General features: G+C 48.9%; 1 protein-coding gene across 1 annotated transcript; it reads right to left on the bottom strand.

The window, feature by feature from the left end:
* Positions 1 to 1107: 1107 nt before the first annotated feature.
* On the bottom strand, positions 1108 to 16537 carry Eps8l3 (EPS8 like 3). The gene is made up of 19 exons (XM_021157281.1): positions 16407 to 16537; positions 14402 to 14456; positions 14198 to 14262; positions 12698 to 12856; positions 12285 to 12434; positions 11243 to 11298; positions 10621 to 10778; positions 10413 to 10531; positions 10129 to 10249; positions 9982 to 10043; positions 9694 to 9768; positions 9250 to 9398; positions 3519 to 3600; positions 3270 to 3304; positions 2930 to 3122; positions 2619 to 2747; positions 2243 to 2316; positions 1643 to 1775; positions 1108 to 1426 (listed from the first exon to the last, which is right to left on the bottom strand). The coding sequence occupies exons 2-19, from the start codon at positions 14430 to 14432 to the stop codon at positions 1415 to 1417; spliced, it is 1803 nt and encodes a 600-aa protein (XP_021012940.1). The 5' UTR covers positions 14433 to 14456; positions 16407 to 16537; the 3' UTR covers positions 1108 to 1414.
* Positions 16538 to 17170: the final 633 nt, after the last annotated feature.

Below are 17170 nucleotides of genomic sequence, written 5' to 3'. Positions count from 1 at the left end.
GAGCACGTGTTTTTTTCCTAATCCTATAGATTTCCCCAGGTTTTCAGCTCTAAGATGGGCCAAGGCCAATGGGATAGTGGCTCCTTCCATTCAAAGACCTTAACTTCTCTGAATTGGCTACCTTTCCCTAACAACTCTGAAGGCCTTTCCCTCCTTTTCTCACCCCTCCCCCCTTCCTTTGAGGTAAGTTTTGCTTTCATACTCAGTGTTACTGACTATGAGAGGACTTTGGAGGCCAGGAAGTTGAGAGTGAATGATAGAGTCCATCTGAAAATAAGGTATTTACCTCAGGATGCTGTTACAGTCCTGGACAATCTTAAGAACCTGTTAGGGGCTCTTGAATCCATGAGAACAGCAAACCTTAACAATAGGGTATCTCAATTGAAGCATAGCTTCTCCTTCCATGGAGAAGAATTCCTTCCATGAGCTTTGAGCCGGAAGTAAACTATATACACCAAAAGAGAGTACAGGCCATCGACAGCCCTAACTCTTCATTTAACCCTAGGACAGAGATCCAAGGAGTGGATCAACATGCCTGAGTTTACACAGTGGACCTGAGGACCTTCACCTCCCAGTGCAATGCTCCTGTGTACTGCCACTGAAGAGACAGGTGGGAGGGAGCTCAAGGTTGACTTGCCTAACAACCATTGCTTGAAAGACAAAGCTCCCAAGGAGAGCACAAGATCCCTCACTCGAGACTCCTCTGCATCACCAACCAGTGTGAACAAAGCCTGCAGCTGTCAGCAGAGTATTCTTTGTCTCGGTGGTGACACGCTGTGCCTACAGTTGAACTAGGAACTTTGGATTAGGGTGTGAGTCGTGACCCCATAGGACAGTGGTGGTGCATGTAGCCTCATTTTAGAGTTTATTTAGAGAGGAGAAAGAGTGTACCATAGTCTCCCAAAGGCTCTAGGTTACAGTGAATTCTCTTTAGTTCAGATTTAGTTTAGTTTAGCTTGGTTTGGTTAGCTGTGGTTCCGTTCTGTTTTGTTCAGTTCAGTTTGGTTCAGTTGTAGAGTTGTTGCTCTTTCATGCTTTGTATCCCAACTTCCTGCTCTCTCTTGGCTTTGGTTCCCATCAGGTCCAGAATAAATGGCAAGGAGAGGGTCATAGAACAAGCTAAAAGATGCTTTTTATTGGCAGGATTGGGACTAAAGAGATCAGGAGTAAGACTAGGAATAAGCATGCCAACTTAGGGTGTGGGGTAAAATAAATAGTAACTGGTGAGGGTCTCCAACCCAATGAGGGTACCATTTGCCTCAGTGTCTGGACCTGTTCATCTTCTTTGCTTTGTGATCCAGGATATGTGGCTTGCCACTAACTGAAAGAGGACTTCCAAGGGCTCTAACTGGGTACCAAATACTCCATCTTGCATATGAGAGGTCCTTGGTCTTAGAGGTGTTCAAGCTGGTCTCTAATGAGTCATCTGAAGGGAGAAAATAATTCAGAGGGGGCTGGTTCCTAGCGAGGGACTCCCCAGAGTTTATACCACCAATGCGATTAGAACTTCAAGACACACCTGAACGGATGGAGCTGAGTCCCCAGAGGAATAGCCCATGCCTAGTGTCCCCAGCTCTCCCTTTCTCACCCCAGGAGAATTAAATTTCTCTGAATAGGAGTCAGGATCCCAGGGCTTCCTCACCCCCAGCATCCTTCTGACAGCGTCCAGCCGGGCCTGGATCCTTGGAGCCTCCTGTGGACACAGCATCTGCAGCTCCCCAGGTCTCATGTGAAGTAGCTGGCTTCCCACTAGGGACCCGAGGGTCCTTACAGTGCTGTAAATAACAATGGTAGAATCCACCAGAAGTAGGGTGGGCAGATACTAGGTCTTAGTATTTGTGTAGAGAAGGAAAGTTGGGGTTACAGGAATTAGGTATCTGCAGGTACAGGGATACACCTAGTGGTTTGGTCTCAGTGAACCACAGAACTCCTAGATTTGAGGGCAGAAACACTTTAAAAAAGACTGGTCTGGAAGGGAAGGGTGGCTAAGGTGGGCAGCCCAAGTTCCTTCAGAATTTGCTATCCTTGACTCTTTCTCTTTCACTACATATGGTCTCTGCACTGGGTGTCCTATCCTAGGCTCAGACAAGCAGCTTTCATTCAGCAGAGAAAGCCTAAGATGGAGTCATCAAGTACAGTGGAAGCTAGGTCGCACTCTCTAAGTCTGAGAGGGAATGGAACTTGTGGTTCTTCCATTTACAGGGCTCACTGCCCCTCATCCCCCAGGGGACTGGTCACTCACACAGTGGAGAAGTTCTCTGCTTGTAGCCAGGCCGTGACCTCCTCAGGCTTTGAGCTCAGGCGAAGCATTGGGGCCTGGAATCAAGGAGCACTAGAAATCAGAGGTCATCCCATTTTACAAACATACACAGCCTCCTGTATTGGGTTCCTTCTACTGAGATCCCATCAGGACGCTTATCTCACCTTCTGGTTTCCTAGTTCGGCAGGGACGCTGCCCTAATCTTTGTTCAGACCCTATAATGAACTTGGCATCAAGGAAGCATGCAATGATATTGATTAAACTGAACTAAGATTGTCTCTGTTTGTCACCTAATCCTCCCTACTACCACCTCTGACTTAGGACTCAGGGCTTCTGGGTACCCCAGCGTGGGAAGTACCCTAAAGGATGGTTGTCGGTGGCCTCTCGGGGCTCCAGCTGGCAGGGGCTCCAGGATATTGCTGGGAATGTAACCAGTCAGTCCTGCTTCATTCTTCACCAGCCACCATCGCTTGCTCTGATCCAGAACCTGCCGAGAATCACTGCATCAGCCCCCAGAGCCTCCATCCTCCCATCCCCCCTGCCCCCAAGACCGTGCCTTTCCCCGCCCGACCTTTCCCACTTTCCTTCTCTATCTGTAAGCCACCCACTCCAGGCTAACTGTACTTCCTACCCATTGCCTCTTTTTCTGGCTTCAAGCATGGGCCTCACCTCCAGAATCTCCCCCTGTGCCACAGTCAGTTCTTGGGCATTCCTTGCTTCAAACTCGTACAGGACTTGCATTTTCAGGGCTGCTCTGCCAGGGCTGGGGCTGGAGAGTGGGAGGTTTGAGTCCTCGTATTCAGGGTTATGGTTGTATGGCTCATCCTGAGGGAAATGTAAGCTGCTCCTCATCCTAGAACCTCTGACATGAGAGACAGATTCAGGATGGATGGAGAATGGGAATTGTGTCCCCCGGCCAATGGCCTCTGGGATTCACAGGTGCAAAGGTTCTGTCCTGACCCTCCCTCCCCGGAACCTCGAGAATCCACTAAGCATGTGACTGACATACCGGAGGGAAACCGAATCCTGGTTTCTTATGGGTATCTGTAAGCAAGAAAACCAGAATGAGTTAGAATGGGAGGCAGCCAGCACAGTGGCAGGGAGGGGCTAACTAACCAGCCCAGTACAGGCCTGCAACAGCTGCCTTTTGTCCATGGTTCACCTCCCCAACAGGTACCCATATAACCCACCTCGTAGTTGTGATTTTGATCTGGACTGGAAATGCTTTGCGTAGATCTCAGAGCTAAGCAACCCTTACCATGGAGCGGGGCTGTGGAATCTGCCAGCCATCGTAGAATGTGGGTTGGTAGGGTGGCGGTTCGCTGCCTGTCCAGTCAGCCCTGAGGGGAGAGCAAAGTTGAGTCTAGGGCCACTGTGTAGCAGCCTGTGGGATGTGGAAAGGGAGAAGATGAGAAGACCTAGCCTCAGGGATGTGTGGCTAACGGGATGTGGTGCTTGTGTATACAGATGAAAAGCTACAGGAGACCCACAAAGGAGCAAATGGATCCACAGGACCATGTCTAACAGTGCAAGCATCAGTGGGCAGCCTCATCTTGATTCCTAAGTACAGCTATGTTGCCTCCCTAGAATTAAAGTAATGTAATCTGGAGTATTGGGGCTGGAAGACCCCTTTGGAGACTTGCAAAAACTGACCCTATCCCTTCTTATTTGTTTATTTATTTATATTGAAAATAGATTTTTTTCATACAATATATTCTGATTATGGCTTCTTCTCCCCCAGCTTCTCCCAGATATTTCCCTATCCCCACCCACCCAAATTCATGCTCTTCCTTCCTTCCTTCCTTCCTTCCTTCCTTCCTTCCTTCCTTCCTTCCTTCCTTCCTTCCTTCCTTCCTCCCTCTCACTAGAATACAAACAGGCATCTAAAAAAGCAAAATAAAATAAAATTAGATAAAACAAAAACAAACAATAATAGGACATAAACAAATAGGAGGAAAAGAGCCAAAGAGAAGGTGCTGGAAAAGCACATAGATGCAGTGACACACATTGCCACGCACACTCCAGTGAAGTCTGCTTGACAGGCTGAGAAGCCTGGGAGCACTCACGAGGCATAGAGCTTCAAAAGGAACTCACCTGTTGGAGCTTTGGCGTTCTCATTAACCCGTATACTCACGCCCTATCCCCGAGTTAGTCTGGTGTATGGATCCACGTGCTCTCTTTTAGTATTATCTTATCATAAGTGCCTTTTAAGATTGAATTCTGACATAGCTAAGCCTCCCACCAGTGTTCCACTGTTCCAGAAGCCAACAAGCTTGGAATCTGGCAAGAATGCAGTAAGGAAGTTACCTATTCAGTAACTAAGCATTACAAAAGGCGGAGCCAGCAGCTCAGGGCTGGTCTGCAGAATATTTACTAAGGGCAGTAGCCAGTCTCACCCAAACAAGGGAATACCATGAAAGAGCTAGGGAATCCCACTGAGACAGGGATCTTCTCTACAGCCAGGTATAGCAGGCTTCATTACATATTAGAAGCAAGTTGGTGAATTCTTCTGACAAATGGAGATTCTACACAGATACTTAAAAGAACAGCCAAGATATAAGAATTTACTAAGGCCTAGGAAATAGGGGGGTTGTGGTATTGCATTATTCATGAGAAGGTCTGCTAGAGCAGAACCCCCTGGTGCTAGCCTTCACAAGGCTCAAAGGAGTAGCACAAATTCTGACTAGGGTGTGAAATCCTTAGCTGTCATTAGCTAACCCTAGGCAGGACTGCTTTATCATTACTATAAACATTTACCTGGTTCCTGTAAGTCCCTTTGAAGTCATTCCTTTGTTTTGTGTCAGGTAACTTCAATGTACTTTGCCTGCTGTGACTTCCTACCCCTTTTATTTTCTGTACTATTTAAGACTGGTGTTCACTTTGTGACAATACATTCAGATTTCTACACAATCTCCTGTGTGCATCTGTCTGTCATTTCTGCTGACTCTTTGCCCACCTGCAACTAGAGACCCATTCCACGCAGACAAAGGGACCCAGAGGGTCTGTGGCAACAGATGTGCACATAGATGCAGTGACACACATGTGCACATAGATACAGTGACACACATGTGCACATAGATGCAGTGACACACATGTGCATATAGATGCAGTGACACACATGTACACACATACAGAAATCCCATAAAACCAGAAAACTAGAAACCATAATACATACACAAAGACTTGTAAGGAAGAGGAGGAGAAAGGAGGAAGGAGAAGAGGAGGAGAAAAAAGAGGAGGAGGAGGAGAGGAAGCAGCAGCAGCAGGTAGTAGCTGCTGCTGCTACCTACAAAGCTTCATGTGACAAAAGACAAAAATCTCTCAAAAACACTATTCACTTGGTTCTGTGCTGGCCATCTATTTCTGTGTGCAAGGCCCAGCCTTCATAGTAGTTTGTATACCCTATGAGACTCTGTTGGAGAAAACTAATTCTTCATTTGTGAGTAGTTATCAATTGGATAGCTTCCAGGTTCCAGATAGAGGCCCAAGCCCACTTCTCTCAGCACTGGGACTCCAGCTGGCCCAGACCTCTACAGGCTCTGTGCGTGCTGCCACAGTCTCTGTGTCCCACTCTTTTTAAAAAGTGTTTGTTTGTTTGCTTGTTTGTTTGTTTTGTTTTTTGAGACAGGGTCCACTGAGTTGTCCGAGCTTTCCCTGAACTCACTGTGTAACCTTGGCTAGCCTTGAATTTGCAATCCTCCTGCCTTAGCCTCTGGGATAGCTGAAAGTGCAGGCCTGTGCTACCCCGCCTGATCCATTCAGTTTTTTCCTAACCTGTTGGTGGTGATCCAGCAGCTCTCTTTCCATAACACTAAACACACAAAGAGCTTCATTGTAGAAGACACATCCCTGTGAGGCTGTTCTGGCTAATGCCAGGATGGGGCTGGTACTTGGCTCTCACTATCCCTTGCACATGGCTCAGGACTGTGCCATGTTTGGACTCCACACTTCCTGCCTGAGAATGCATATTCACCTCTGGAAATCCTTCTCCCTGCCTCACTGGGGCAGCAGAAATTTACATTTACTATAGCCGCTCACTTTATGGTACATGGCTCCTATATATCTGTTTATTATTATATTGTACTTCCTGGCTGGGGCAACCAGGGGCTGTCTTTCTACCACTATGGCTGTGTCATTGGTACTGGCGAATACATGTTTATTTAGTAGGAATGAACCCTTCTTCATTGGTGCCTTCTCTGTGTCCTATAATATGCTCAGGTCTTCTGTTGACCAGGTAATGAATGACCTCTTTTAAGCTATGGTCCTAACTGTCGCTTTACCAAGCCTCCTGGGAATGTGATTGTATGTTGTGCCTGTGCTTTCTTACCTCTGATTGCAACCTCTACTTCAGCCATACTAAAACGGGGACCATTGGGAATGCTGATAATCAGGCTGGAGATGGTTTGTAGTTCAGTGGTGGAGTGCTTGCCTACCATGCTCAAGGCCCTAGGTTTGGTCTCCAGCCCCAGGGGTGAGATGATCCTGTAACTCGTGATTGCCGAGTCCAGTGGCTGCTGTGTTCCTTATCTTTCTGGATTATTACACCGTTTGGTGCTACTTATAACTTTGTGTCATTTATCTAAAAATCAAAACACTGAAATTAATTTGACAGAAACTCAGTTCTTCTAGGGACTTTAAGTGTCTTCTATTTTCTGTTCTTCTTTTACGTTGAGCTGTTCACTTCTAGTTATTTAAAAAAAAATAGGGCCCCTTTAAGAGCATATTTGACTTAATGGATTAGTTATCAAAATTTTGCCACTTTATTAATACTGGGATTGTTTTGCTTCTTCACTGGTATTGTTAAAATTATATCTGCCAAGCAAGTTTTCCAGTGTTGCAAATATGTGCACGTGTGGCAGGGTATGTGTGATTCTTGGTGTGGGGTGTGCACACATGAATGTGTGTGCTTGTGTGTGTAAATATGGAGGCCAGAGGTGATCTCTACCTTACTTTTTGAGATAGTCTCTCACTTAACCCCGGCACACTTCTCTTTAGGTAGGCTGGCTGAGCCACTCCAGGGACCCTCCTTTCTCTACAGTGATCCTGACTCTGGGGTCACAAGACGAGGTATGTGCTTGGCTTTTCTGAGTCCTGGGGACTCATACTCATGTCCTCACACTTGCATAGCAGACACATTATGGACCACTTCTCAAAACTGTAAAGTAATAGCTAACATTGCTATTCAGTGCTAAGGTGGCAGAATGAAAACATTTGAGGCCTTGCGGGCTGAGTCCTCCACAGATCCTGCTCTTCTATCTTGAGAGTACTAGGCAGACATCAGAGCTGTCACCAGAGGCTATGTAAGCCCAGGGCAGCCATAGGATCCAGGGTCTAAGACTGTTACGAGAGGTCCAGACTTTTTATAAGTTTCTTCATTTACTGACTAGACAAAGCCCATAAAATAGATCATTTGGGTATAAACAATCCAATGTCCATTGATAAAGGATAAACAAAAGGCTGCGTGCTCATACAAAGCAATATCTGTCGATCACAGAAGCAAGGAAATTCTGACTTATGTTTTATATATATATATATATATACACACACACACACACACATATATATATATATATATATATGAACTTTGAGGACATACGGATAAAACAGCTGGTTACAAACAGATGGTCCCTGCCTTATTTCACTCACATAAGGTCCCTAGACTAGGCTAACATACATGGACATACAGCAAAGGTAGCTAGGGGGTCGGGAGAGCAAGATGGGGAGTTATCCTTTATGGGACTAGTCTTTCCTCTTGGGATGAGAGCATTCTGGTTCTGGGAAATGGTGTCGATGCACAGTATCAGTATAAGCTTAGTGCCACTGAATTATATGCTGAAATTGCTACATTTTGTTTTGTATATTCTACCATTAAAATAAGTAGCTTGCATCGGAACTACTTCATGTCTTTAAGTGAACTGGACAAAAAAAAAAAAAGTCACACGGCCTGAACTAAAAAGAACTACTCATTAGGCAAACACGCAGTTGGTCGTTTCCTTTCTCAGCCCAAGGCTCTCAACTGCTGTCTGCCTGCTGATGGCTCTGGGGTTTTGATGGGCTTTTCTATTTTAGTTTGAATCTCTCTGCTTTGCGGGTTCTCTTTTAACTCTGTGATTTCTTTCTGCTGTCTCCCTGCTTATCCTTCTCCCTGGTGTTTTGTTTTGTTTTGTTTTGTTTTGTTTTGTTTTGTTTTGTTTTGTTTTTCAAGATAGGGTTTCTCTGTGTAACATAGCCCTGGCTGTCCTGACTCCCTTTGTAGACCAGGCTGGCCTCAAACTCACAGAGAAACCCCCTGCCTCTGCCTCCTGAATGCTGGGATTAAAGACATGAGCCACCACACCCAGCTGCCTTCTGCTTTCTTCATGTAGCCATTGCCCAGAGCCCTGTTCTCTGCTATCTTGAGTTAGAACAAACTGTGCTTAGGGAAGCAAAGACAGGTCTCCCACTGGATTATGCACAAGCCTTTCACTGTGTCCTACCAGACACTCTGATACTGTCCTATCACATAGGTGGGACCTCTCAGCTGGGGGCCCAGATGTGTACCATCTGTAGGCAGTGCCTGTGGTGACATTTTAGCCTAGGTGAGTTCCTTCCCCAATGTCCAGGCTCTCTAACTGCTCCCATGTCCACCCACGACAGCCGCAGCTGCATGGCTTTTGTCCTGACGGTTGCTGGATCAACTTTCTGATGTCACCTCTGTGGCATCTCCTTAGATCAGTTGTTCTGAAATTCTGAGCTGGACTTAGACCAAGTTTTCACTATGTCCCTGGTGAGAGTGAGCATGCACCTTAGTAGAAGGTTGGCCTTGCTGGCTTTTGTCTCCTGAGGAAACGTGTTTCTTCAGTGGGTATAGGCAGTGTTTAGTGGAAAGTTGGCCACTCCCTCTGGAGTCCCCCACATCCTCTGGATGTGGTTCTGGTTTATGATAGTGTCACACTGGGTTATGCATCATGTCCTACTTTGGGTCTTCCATGCCCCTTGCCTTCACTTACCAGCTGGTGGTCCAGGCTGTGCCTAGTGACTTCCAGAGTTTGTCCTCGGGTGGGCTTAGACAGGACTGCAGCAGGTCTATTGCTTTGGGGGTGAGGAGGGGGGAAATCACTTTGGCTGGAAGGCCAGCCTCAGGGCACTGAGATAGGATCTGGAGGAGATGGAAATAGAAGCAATCAGTGTAGTCTTAGAAGGGAATAGGAAAGGTTCAAGGGTCCCCAGCTCTGTTTCCTCACTTCCTCCATGACCTGGCATCCTTGACTCTATTGCCAACCTATCAGGTCTGTTGAGGGTTTTGTCTTGAGTGGCATCCAATATCGAAGGTGCTTATTGAGTAAAGGGCTGGTTCCACAGCTCCCTCTGCCCTGCTGCTCCCCCAGCCCCTTCCTCTGCTGCCCCTGGTCTTCAGCTTGTCCCCTTTGCCACCCTGTTAGCCCTCCACTCACAAATTTCAGGGTTTGGAAGATGAGGCCCACGAACTCAGGTGCGCTCGTTTCCTGCATCCGCAAAGCCAGCTTCCCCTGAAGACACAGGACAGTGTTGATTACCATCCTTCACCACCTTCACCAGAACCCTAGCACCCGATAAGTGTTCTGTGCCTTGGCTTAGAGCCTGGTACCCTTCAAAAGTCCCAAGAGAAGGAGAAGCTGGAGAAAGGAAAGGCTTGGGTAGCTGACATCAGAAAGAAGAGGGAGTTGGGGGCAAAGGTCCCAGAACTGGCCAGAGCTACTAACCAAGAGGTTGAAGCTCAACTTGATCTTCTGGAAGCAGTCAATGTACTCTGCTTGTGTTATCCCTGTGGAAGAAAGAATAAAGGTGGAGTCTAGGGCTCCCCCCATGATGAATGACCCTGCATCTCTCCTCTGGCCTGAAGCACTTACCATTTTTAGACTTTTTCTTTTTTCTCCCAAGTTTTGTCTTCTTATGACTGTCTCTTGCCTGGACCTCCTTCAGCTTTCCAGCAAACAGCTCAATGTCTCTTAGGACGTGGTTCAGCACCTCCTAGACCCCCAACAACCCATGGCCTTGACTAGACGGTTATAAAAACCCTGAAGCTCCCAACCCTGGTCCTGCTACAATCCCACCGTATGTCCCAGCCTTAGTCCCCAGCTCTGCCCTGTCTACCTTAGGAGTCTGGAAGCCTCAGCAAGCCTCCTTCAGTTACCTCATCCCTCTCTGGGTCCTCGGGAGAGGGAGCACGCCTCGGAGGAGGAGGCAGAGTGAAGCCATTGGGTTCTCGGGCACTTGGGTAGTGTGTCAGGGACCTTGAGGATGGCGAGATGCCTGTGGTGGGTGGGGAGGGACCATGAGCCTAGAGCTTCTTTGACTTGATCCAAACCTTCTCTGATACCTGCCTTCAGACACAAACTTACTGCGTTCTGAGGTCATGTTATGTGGCTGTTCTGGAGGAAACCTATGCTCTGGAGAGAACCTCTGCTCCAGAGGGGGTGCCTGTTGTATAGGGAGTGGCCTTTCCAGAAGAGGCCCCTTCCATCTGTCCTGGCTTGGATGATGGACTCCAAATCGAGGTCTGTTGAGGACATAGTAAAAGATATAAGATATAACTTTGATTATATATATATATATATATATATAGATAGATAGATAGATAGATAGAGAGAGAAAGAGAGAGAGAGAGAGAGAGAGAGAGAGGCAGAAACCTAAGCCCATACTTCTGCCCCATGGACCTATGGACCTCACCATCTTTTTCCAAGAACCCTACTCTATCTCTGTAGCCTCCACTTGAGCCTCCCTGACTCCATCACGTTTCATCTGCCCAGTCCCTGGGCTTTCCTGGGTTTTAGAACGCCTCTGGAGATAGTATCCAATACACCCAACACCTTCCCCATACCCTTCATTGGCCTAAGCCTTTATTAGTTCTAGGCATGTGTTTATTGGGTCCCAGGATCATGGGTTCTCCTAATTTGTAGCCAGGATGTGGCCTTTATGCATGAGCTGGGAGACCCTGTATGTCACAGGGCAGAAGCAGCCTACCTTTCTTCTAGCTCTTCTTCCAGGGCCTTCTGCAGGCTTGTCCTCAGCTGCTCTGCCTGGAGGAAGCAGCAGGTATTACATGTGCGTGTGCGTGTGATGATCACTGTGGGGCCGTGATAGGCAGCCTATTTTGGTTGAATGAGCCTTGCTCCAGCGACCCAGTAGAAAACTCAACAAGGGACGGAACACTGAACCATGTTCCCAGAGTCAGGTGTCTGACACCAAAGAGCCCCCAACTCCATAATTCTGTGACTATAAGTCACGCAGACAATGTCCCAAGCTTTTGGCATTCTGGTAAACTCCACCTCCACAGTTACCTGACTATAGCCAGGTATGCTCCCCCCCACACAGTTACCTGATAGCCCAGCCCACTATAAAAGAGACTGCTTGGCCTCTCCTGGCTCTTTTTAAGCTCTCACCTTTCTTACTCTCTAGCCCTCCTTCTCTCTCTCATCCCCCCCCCCATTCCCCACATGGACGGCCTCTCTCCCTCTTTCTACCTTCTCTTTTTTTCCCTGCCTTTCTATACAATAAAGCTCTAAAACCACAGACTGTCTCTGCTCATCAAGGCCCACTGTGCTTGAACAATGGTGTAGGCTTTCCCCTAACAAGCTGTGTCTAACCTCTTGCTGGAAGGTCTTCCTGTGCTCCAGCCATGGACCTGACCAGGGACTCTTGCCTCCCCCTCCTCCCCAATGTAGGAACCATCCAGTGTCCCCTCTCCCCCCTGCCCTCTCCTCCCTTTGCGCCCCTGGGGCCATTTGTTCTCAGTTCTTCCGAGGTATCCAGCGTGGGATGCCCGAGACTGAGAACCTGGTACCTAAGACTGCCCCTTGTCCACCACCCGCCGAGCTGGTGTCCAGTGGCTTCCCACAGCCAAGCACCCACCCTGGACCGCATGGAAAGTGTACGGCAGTCCTCCTGCCCAGAGCACTGAAACTCTGGCGGGACGCGGATTTTCTCCCACTCCCCTCTTCCCCCCACACCCACTGCCCAACAGATCACCAAACTCTACCCCTGGCCACCATATCCAGTCACTCACCCCCACTTCCTGGCATTGGAACAGCAAAGTGCTGATGCCTGGCAAGCCAGACTCCTGCACAGTGACAGATAAGATGGAGTTATAGGAGCAGGTGTTAAGGGCTACTTCTATGGCCTTGATGTTGTCCAGGCGGTAAGAATCCAGTTCCTCCTAAGGCAGATGGAAAGGCCAAGAGTGAGGCCACTGAGAGCCACTGAGACCCTGAAGGGGTCATCCCTGTCCACAGTGGGATAGTAGAGTTTCTATCCCGATGCTTGGGCTTCTGCCCCCACTTCCCGCCTTGCCTCTACCTGGTTTGAGATGTGTATTGGGTGTGAAGAGGCACTTGAGAGGAAGACAGGGAGCCTCATCTTTGCTCTTTAGCACCCTAGCTAACACTAGGGCCCATGACTGGGTGTACGGAGAAGGCTAACCTTAGTCTCGATGTCCAGCAGATGGAGCCAGCCATCTCTGACCTGCAGGAACAGGTCTTGGCTCCACACTCGGCCCTGGGCATCCATCTCCTGAAGCTTCTGTAGGGCATCCTTTGGCTCCCGGACTCTCTGTGTCCCCAGCTTACATGTCATCAGATGCTAAGGGGAGAGGAAGAGATGGGTCTTGGAGGTTTGGAGAGAGGATCCCAGATGGTTAGCAGGTGGGGGAAAAGGCAGGGAGGGAAAAGGGTGTGTCCTTGGTTCCCCCTGTGGGGAGGTCATGCTTCTCAATACAGCAAGAGATTATAGAAGTTGGCCTCTCGAAGCCAACATTTGGCTGTGAGAAGAGAAGAGGGTGGCTAAGGGGAAAGCTGCCCAACAATGGGTTCAGCAAGGACTTGGAGGGAACCTAAGAGTGCTTTAGCTCTTTCTGTGCAAGGCCCTGGGGCTCTCAGGAAGATGAGGCCTCCTCTTTCTGACTCTTGCACAGAAAGAGCTAAAGCACTCTTAGGTTCCCTCCAAGTCCTTGCTGAACCCATTGTTGGGCAGCTTTCCCCTTAGCCACCCTCTTCTCACAGCCAAATGTTGGCTTCTTGAATCATCTTCCATTTACCCCAGGCTCCCCCCAGGCTCCTGTTGGAGACAATCAGTCTAACTCCTGCCCCTGGACTGTCAATCCTCACTCCTGGCCAGCTGCCTTCTGTGGCCACACTGCCCCTAACAGCAGAGCCCAATAGCCTGTTGCTCTGAGCATGTCCCCTCTTGCTCTTGCCTGATGGCTCTCAATGAAGCCAGTTCCCAGCTCCACTCTACAGAGAAGCTGAATAGTGGCTAGGGAGCCCCTTCTCCACTACACTGTGAGTTTCCTACTTGTCTCTTAACACCCGAGGCTACTAGGGTGGGGGTGGGTTCTGTCTACTTCCTACCCTCCCCCTTGCACTGTGGCCCCTACCATGTCCTAGTTGAACACGTTCTTCTGACCACATCCTTGTAGTTTTAAAGCCAATTAAAATGACCAGATCTCCAAGTACCAGCTGTCCACTTTAGTGGGGCCAAAGACTCCATCCCAGTAGCTTGACCTTGTCTGGGAGCACAGGATGCCTCTCCCCTCTGTGACACTGGCCTTTATAGCTGCAACCCTCATACATTTTCCCTAGCAGCCCTGTGCAATCCTGAACCAAGTGCAGGAGGTAGGTTGGAAACCAAGGGAGATCAAAAGGATAGCTTTCTGTGGCTCTTGACTATTTACACTGTCGCTTCCATCTAGGGACCCAGCACCCATCCTACAACCTCTAACTGGGCCTGCTCTGCCCACCCTGGAACTATCCTATACTCCCCTTGGCTTGGCAGACATTTAGGCCTCAAGATAAGTAAGTCTGACTCCATAGAGTTCAGTCAAGTTGAGCTGTTGTGTCAGGGTCAGGCATCTATTTTGGTAAGGCAAGTGTACACACAGGAACCCTAGCTTTATTCAGAAACTGCCTGGGCCCCAGTACTCACCTCCACCCTGTGCTGTAGGAGGGTAGGTTCTGATGCCATACTCTGGGAATATTCCTTCCGGTGCACTGTGGGTACAAAATCAAGGGCAGGGGCCAGCAGAAGGGAGGTGAGGCTCGGACAATTGTAGGGACAGTAGAGAAGATGGGGTTTGGAGAGCTCGGCCCAGAGTGGGGATGAGCAGGGCAGGGAAGGCAGGAAGCTTACAGTAGATGGCTCTGCTGCTGGGCCGGGACATGGCGACACTGCTGAGGGCAGCTTCCTAGAATCACAATGAACCAGAGACAGTCATTGGACTAAGGAACAGGAGGAATACAAGGCCTGGCTGCTGTTGCTCTGTCCTGGGGACTCTGTGACCCTAACCAAAGCCCTTGACTCCAGGAGACCTGTCTAGAGCCATCTGATGTCCTGCCCAAGAGGTCCTCATCTTGTTAGGTTTGGAGGCCAGTGGAGGAAGGACCTTCCTGGGAGCACTACATGGATGGCTTCCCATATTTGGATCTGGGCTCAGATGTGAAAGATAACATGAATGAGTTGCTTCTGTTGGGAGAGCAGAGGCCTCAGTTGCAGTAGCAAGCCTCTTGTTTTAATTCTGCAAATAGGGAGGACACTCCCAGCTAATGACCCTGCCTGGTAGAATGTATTTCAGTGTGGTGTGTGTGTGAGACAGAGAGAAAGAGAGAAAAGAGAGACTGTGTGTGAGTCTTCGTGTGTATGTGTGAGAAAGAGGCTGTGAGAGAGACTGTGTGTGTGTGTGCGCATGTGTGTGTCTCTATATGTTAGAAAGATTTAGAGATAGAAGACAGACAGACATTTATAACGGAGTGAGGTGTGCTCTGTGGAACTTGCTTGGGACCTACACTCATCTGATGTCTGACTACCACTCCTGCCTCATTTCTTCCTGGTGCTTCCAAATTTTCTCCCAGAGACTCTCCCCACCTGAACTCTAAATGCAGCTCACAGCCAACTATCTGGTAAAGCTGTCTTTAACCACCACCTGCTCAGAGTGTTTTTAGCATTGCCCAATCCTCTCTGACAACAGTAGTGGTCACCGCAGCTCTGACAGCACTCTGAGCCCACTGCCAAGCCTCTCCTGACCCTACCTCTTAAGTCTTCACCTCCGTCCATCCACTGGTACTTCTCCAGCACCAATTGGTGAGCACAGCTTTAAGGGGTTTGCCTCAGTGACCCAGCTAGTACTCAAAACAACCCCAGAGCTGAAGCTGTTATCCGAGAGGACAACAGGCCTAGAGTCACTCTGATTGTTTAATAGGGAAATGAACCAGAACTCTGTGGCTTACAAATGTGTCCCTGTCACTAGGTGGTGGGTCATGGGGGCAGGGGAAGGCTAGAACACACATCTTTTGAAATGGAGTGGAGTTAAACGTCCAGCATTTGTGTGTGCTGGGTGTGTGTATGCGTCAAGAGAATGTGTTATCCGTGGCCGTGGTTTTGAGTGCCTTTGTGCATCGATCTGTTTGGTGCACTAGGGTTCTCTGTAACCCTGGAATATCCCGACCAGAGTGTAAGGAAGCACTCACACCCATTTATTGGGACTGTTATGAAAATAACAGAGAGTGGATACGGTGACTCACAGATGGGAAAATTATTCTCCAAGTGAGCATCATGGGAACGCAGAGGAGGCGGCTAATCTCTGTTCCCTATGGGGAGAACCCCGTTCCTAGATAAGAGCAAATAGTGCTAGAAGCCTGACTCTCCCCTCTGCCTTTCCTCGCCTCCCTAGGCTGTGGCGTTCAATTCCTGCTTCTAAATGGAAGGAAAAAAAAAGAGCCCTTTTCTGATCAGCCCTGTCCTAGTCTTTCACAGCAGAATGGTCCCTGTAAATCACCAGGTGTTCCTGTGGGCTGGTAGAGATAATTCAACAGCTACTACTAAAGACACTACACCCCAGGTCTGGGGTTGCTGTTTGACCTGCCTGGGCCCTTTTAGTGTCAGGCATTGGCCTTTGCTCTCCCTTGTGTAGGTGTATAGAGCAAGGAAGGAGTATTTACAAGGCTGACCTAGGGGAAAGCCTTCTAGAGCTCCTTGCCTTTTCTGGTCTCTAGCAGGTATCTAAAAGTTCCTGAGGCTAATCCTTGCTCGTGAATCTAAGAAGACACTGCAAGATGCCCCAACTCTAGGAAGCCACCGGGATGTCCATGTTGGGCCCAGGATCATCAATCCTTGCTATTTGCTGGAAGTAGGCTCTTACCTGGTTGTCAGTGCCACCTGGTGTTTGGTCCCCCAAGGAGTCTGATGCTTGAGCCAGTGGTCCACTGCTGTTGGAGGGAGCTCTGTTTGGCTTCTCTGCCAGCACCTCAGGCAGAGACCTACTGGTGATCAGGTGGCCTGAGAGCCAGGAAGCAGGCTTTGAGGAAGCCACACCTGTGGTCTTTGGACTCTAGAGGGTGGGGAGGCCTTTCAGGCCACCAACCGCACAGCACGGTAGTGGACCTGAGGAAGTGTCTGTGCTGTCGGGTGCCAGAGCTTTACCCGAGACCCCCTGCTCCCCAGCTTCTTCCTTGTTGGCCTCTGGCCTCAGTTGTGGCCCCTCATCTCCCTACCTTTTACATATCTCCTGGGGGGGGGGGAGGGCTGGGTTAGCATTAGGCACTGGGGCCACAAACAAAAAAAGGCACATATGGTCTCCTGAGCCTAGTTTCTGAGTTAGGGACAGGCCGCTGATGGACCATAGGCTCAAGAAAAGCTTTGGGTTGGAATGTATGTTTTATGCTTCTGCCCTGCATCCATGAGTGTGGGACTGTGTGTGCCCAAGTCTTGCCCATGAATAGGACATGGCCTGCCAGAGAAGTTGGGGTAGGCCTAGAGTCACTTGGGCATGACAAAGAGGGCTATTTCATCCTGGCCACATCTACCTGTCCCCTCTCCCCTCTGGTCACACTTATTCTTTACTCTATCTTCTTCACCTTGCCCCATGCCCCCCAGGCCCTAATAGATGCCTTCAAACTAAGGCCT

Source organism: Mus caroli, chromosome 3 (assembly GCF_900094665.2).
Source record: "Mus caroli chromosome 3, CAROLI_EIJ_v1.1, whole genome shotgun sequence".
Classification (NCBI taxonomy): Eukaryota; Metazoa; Chordata; class Mammalia; order Rodentia; family Muridae; genus Mus; species Mus caroli.
The sequence above is the reverse complement of the archived record's forward strand: the minus strand, read 5'-3'. Positions and strand labels throughout refer to the sequence as shown.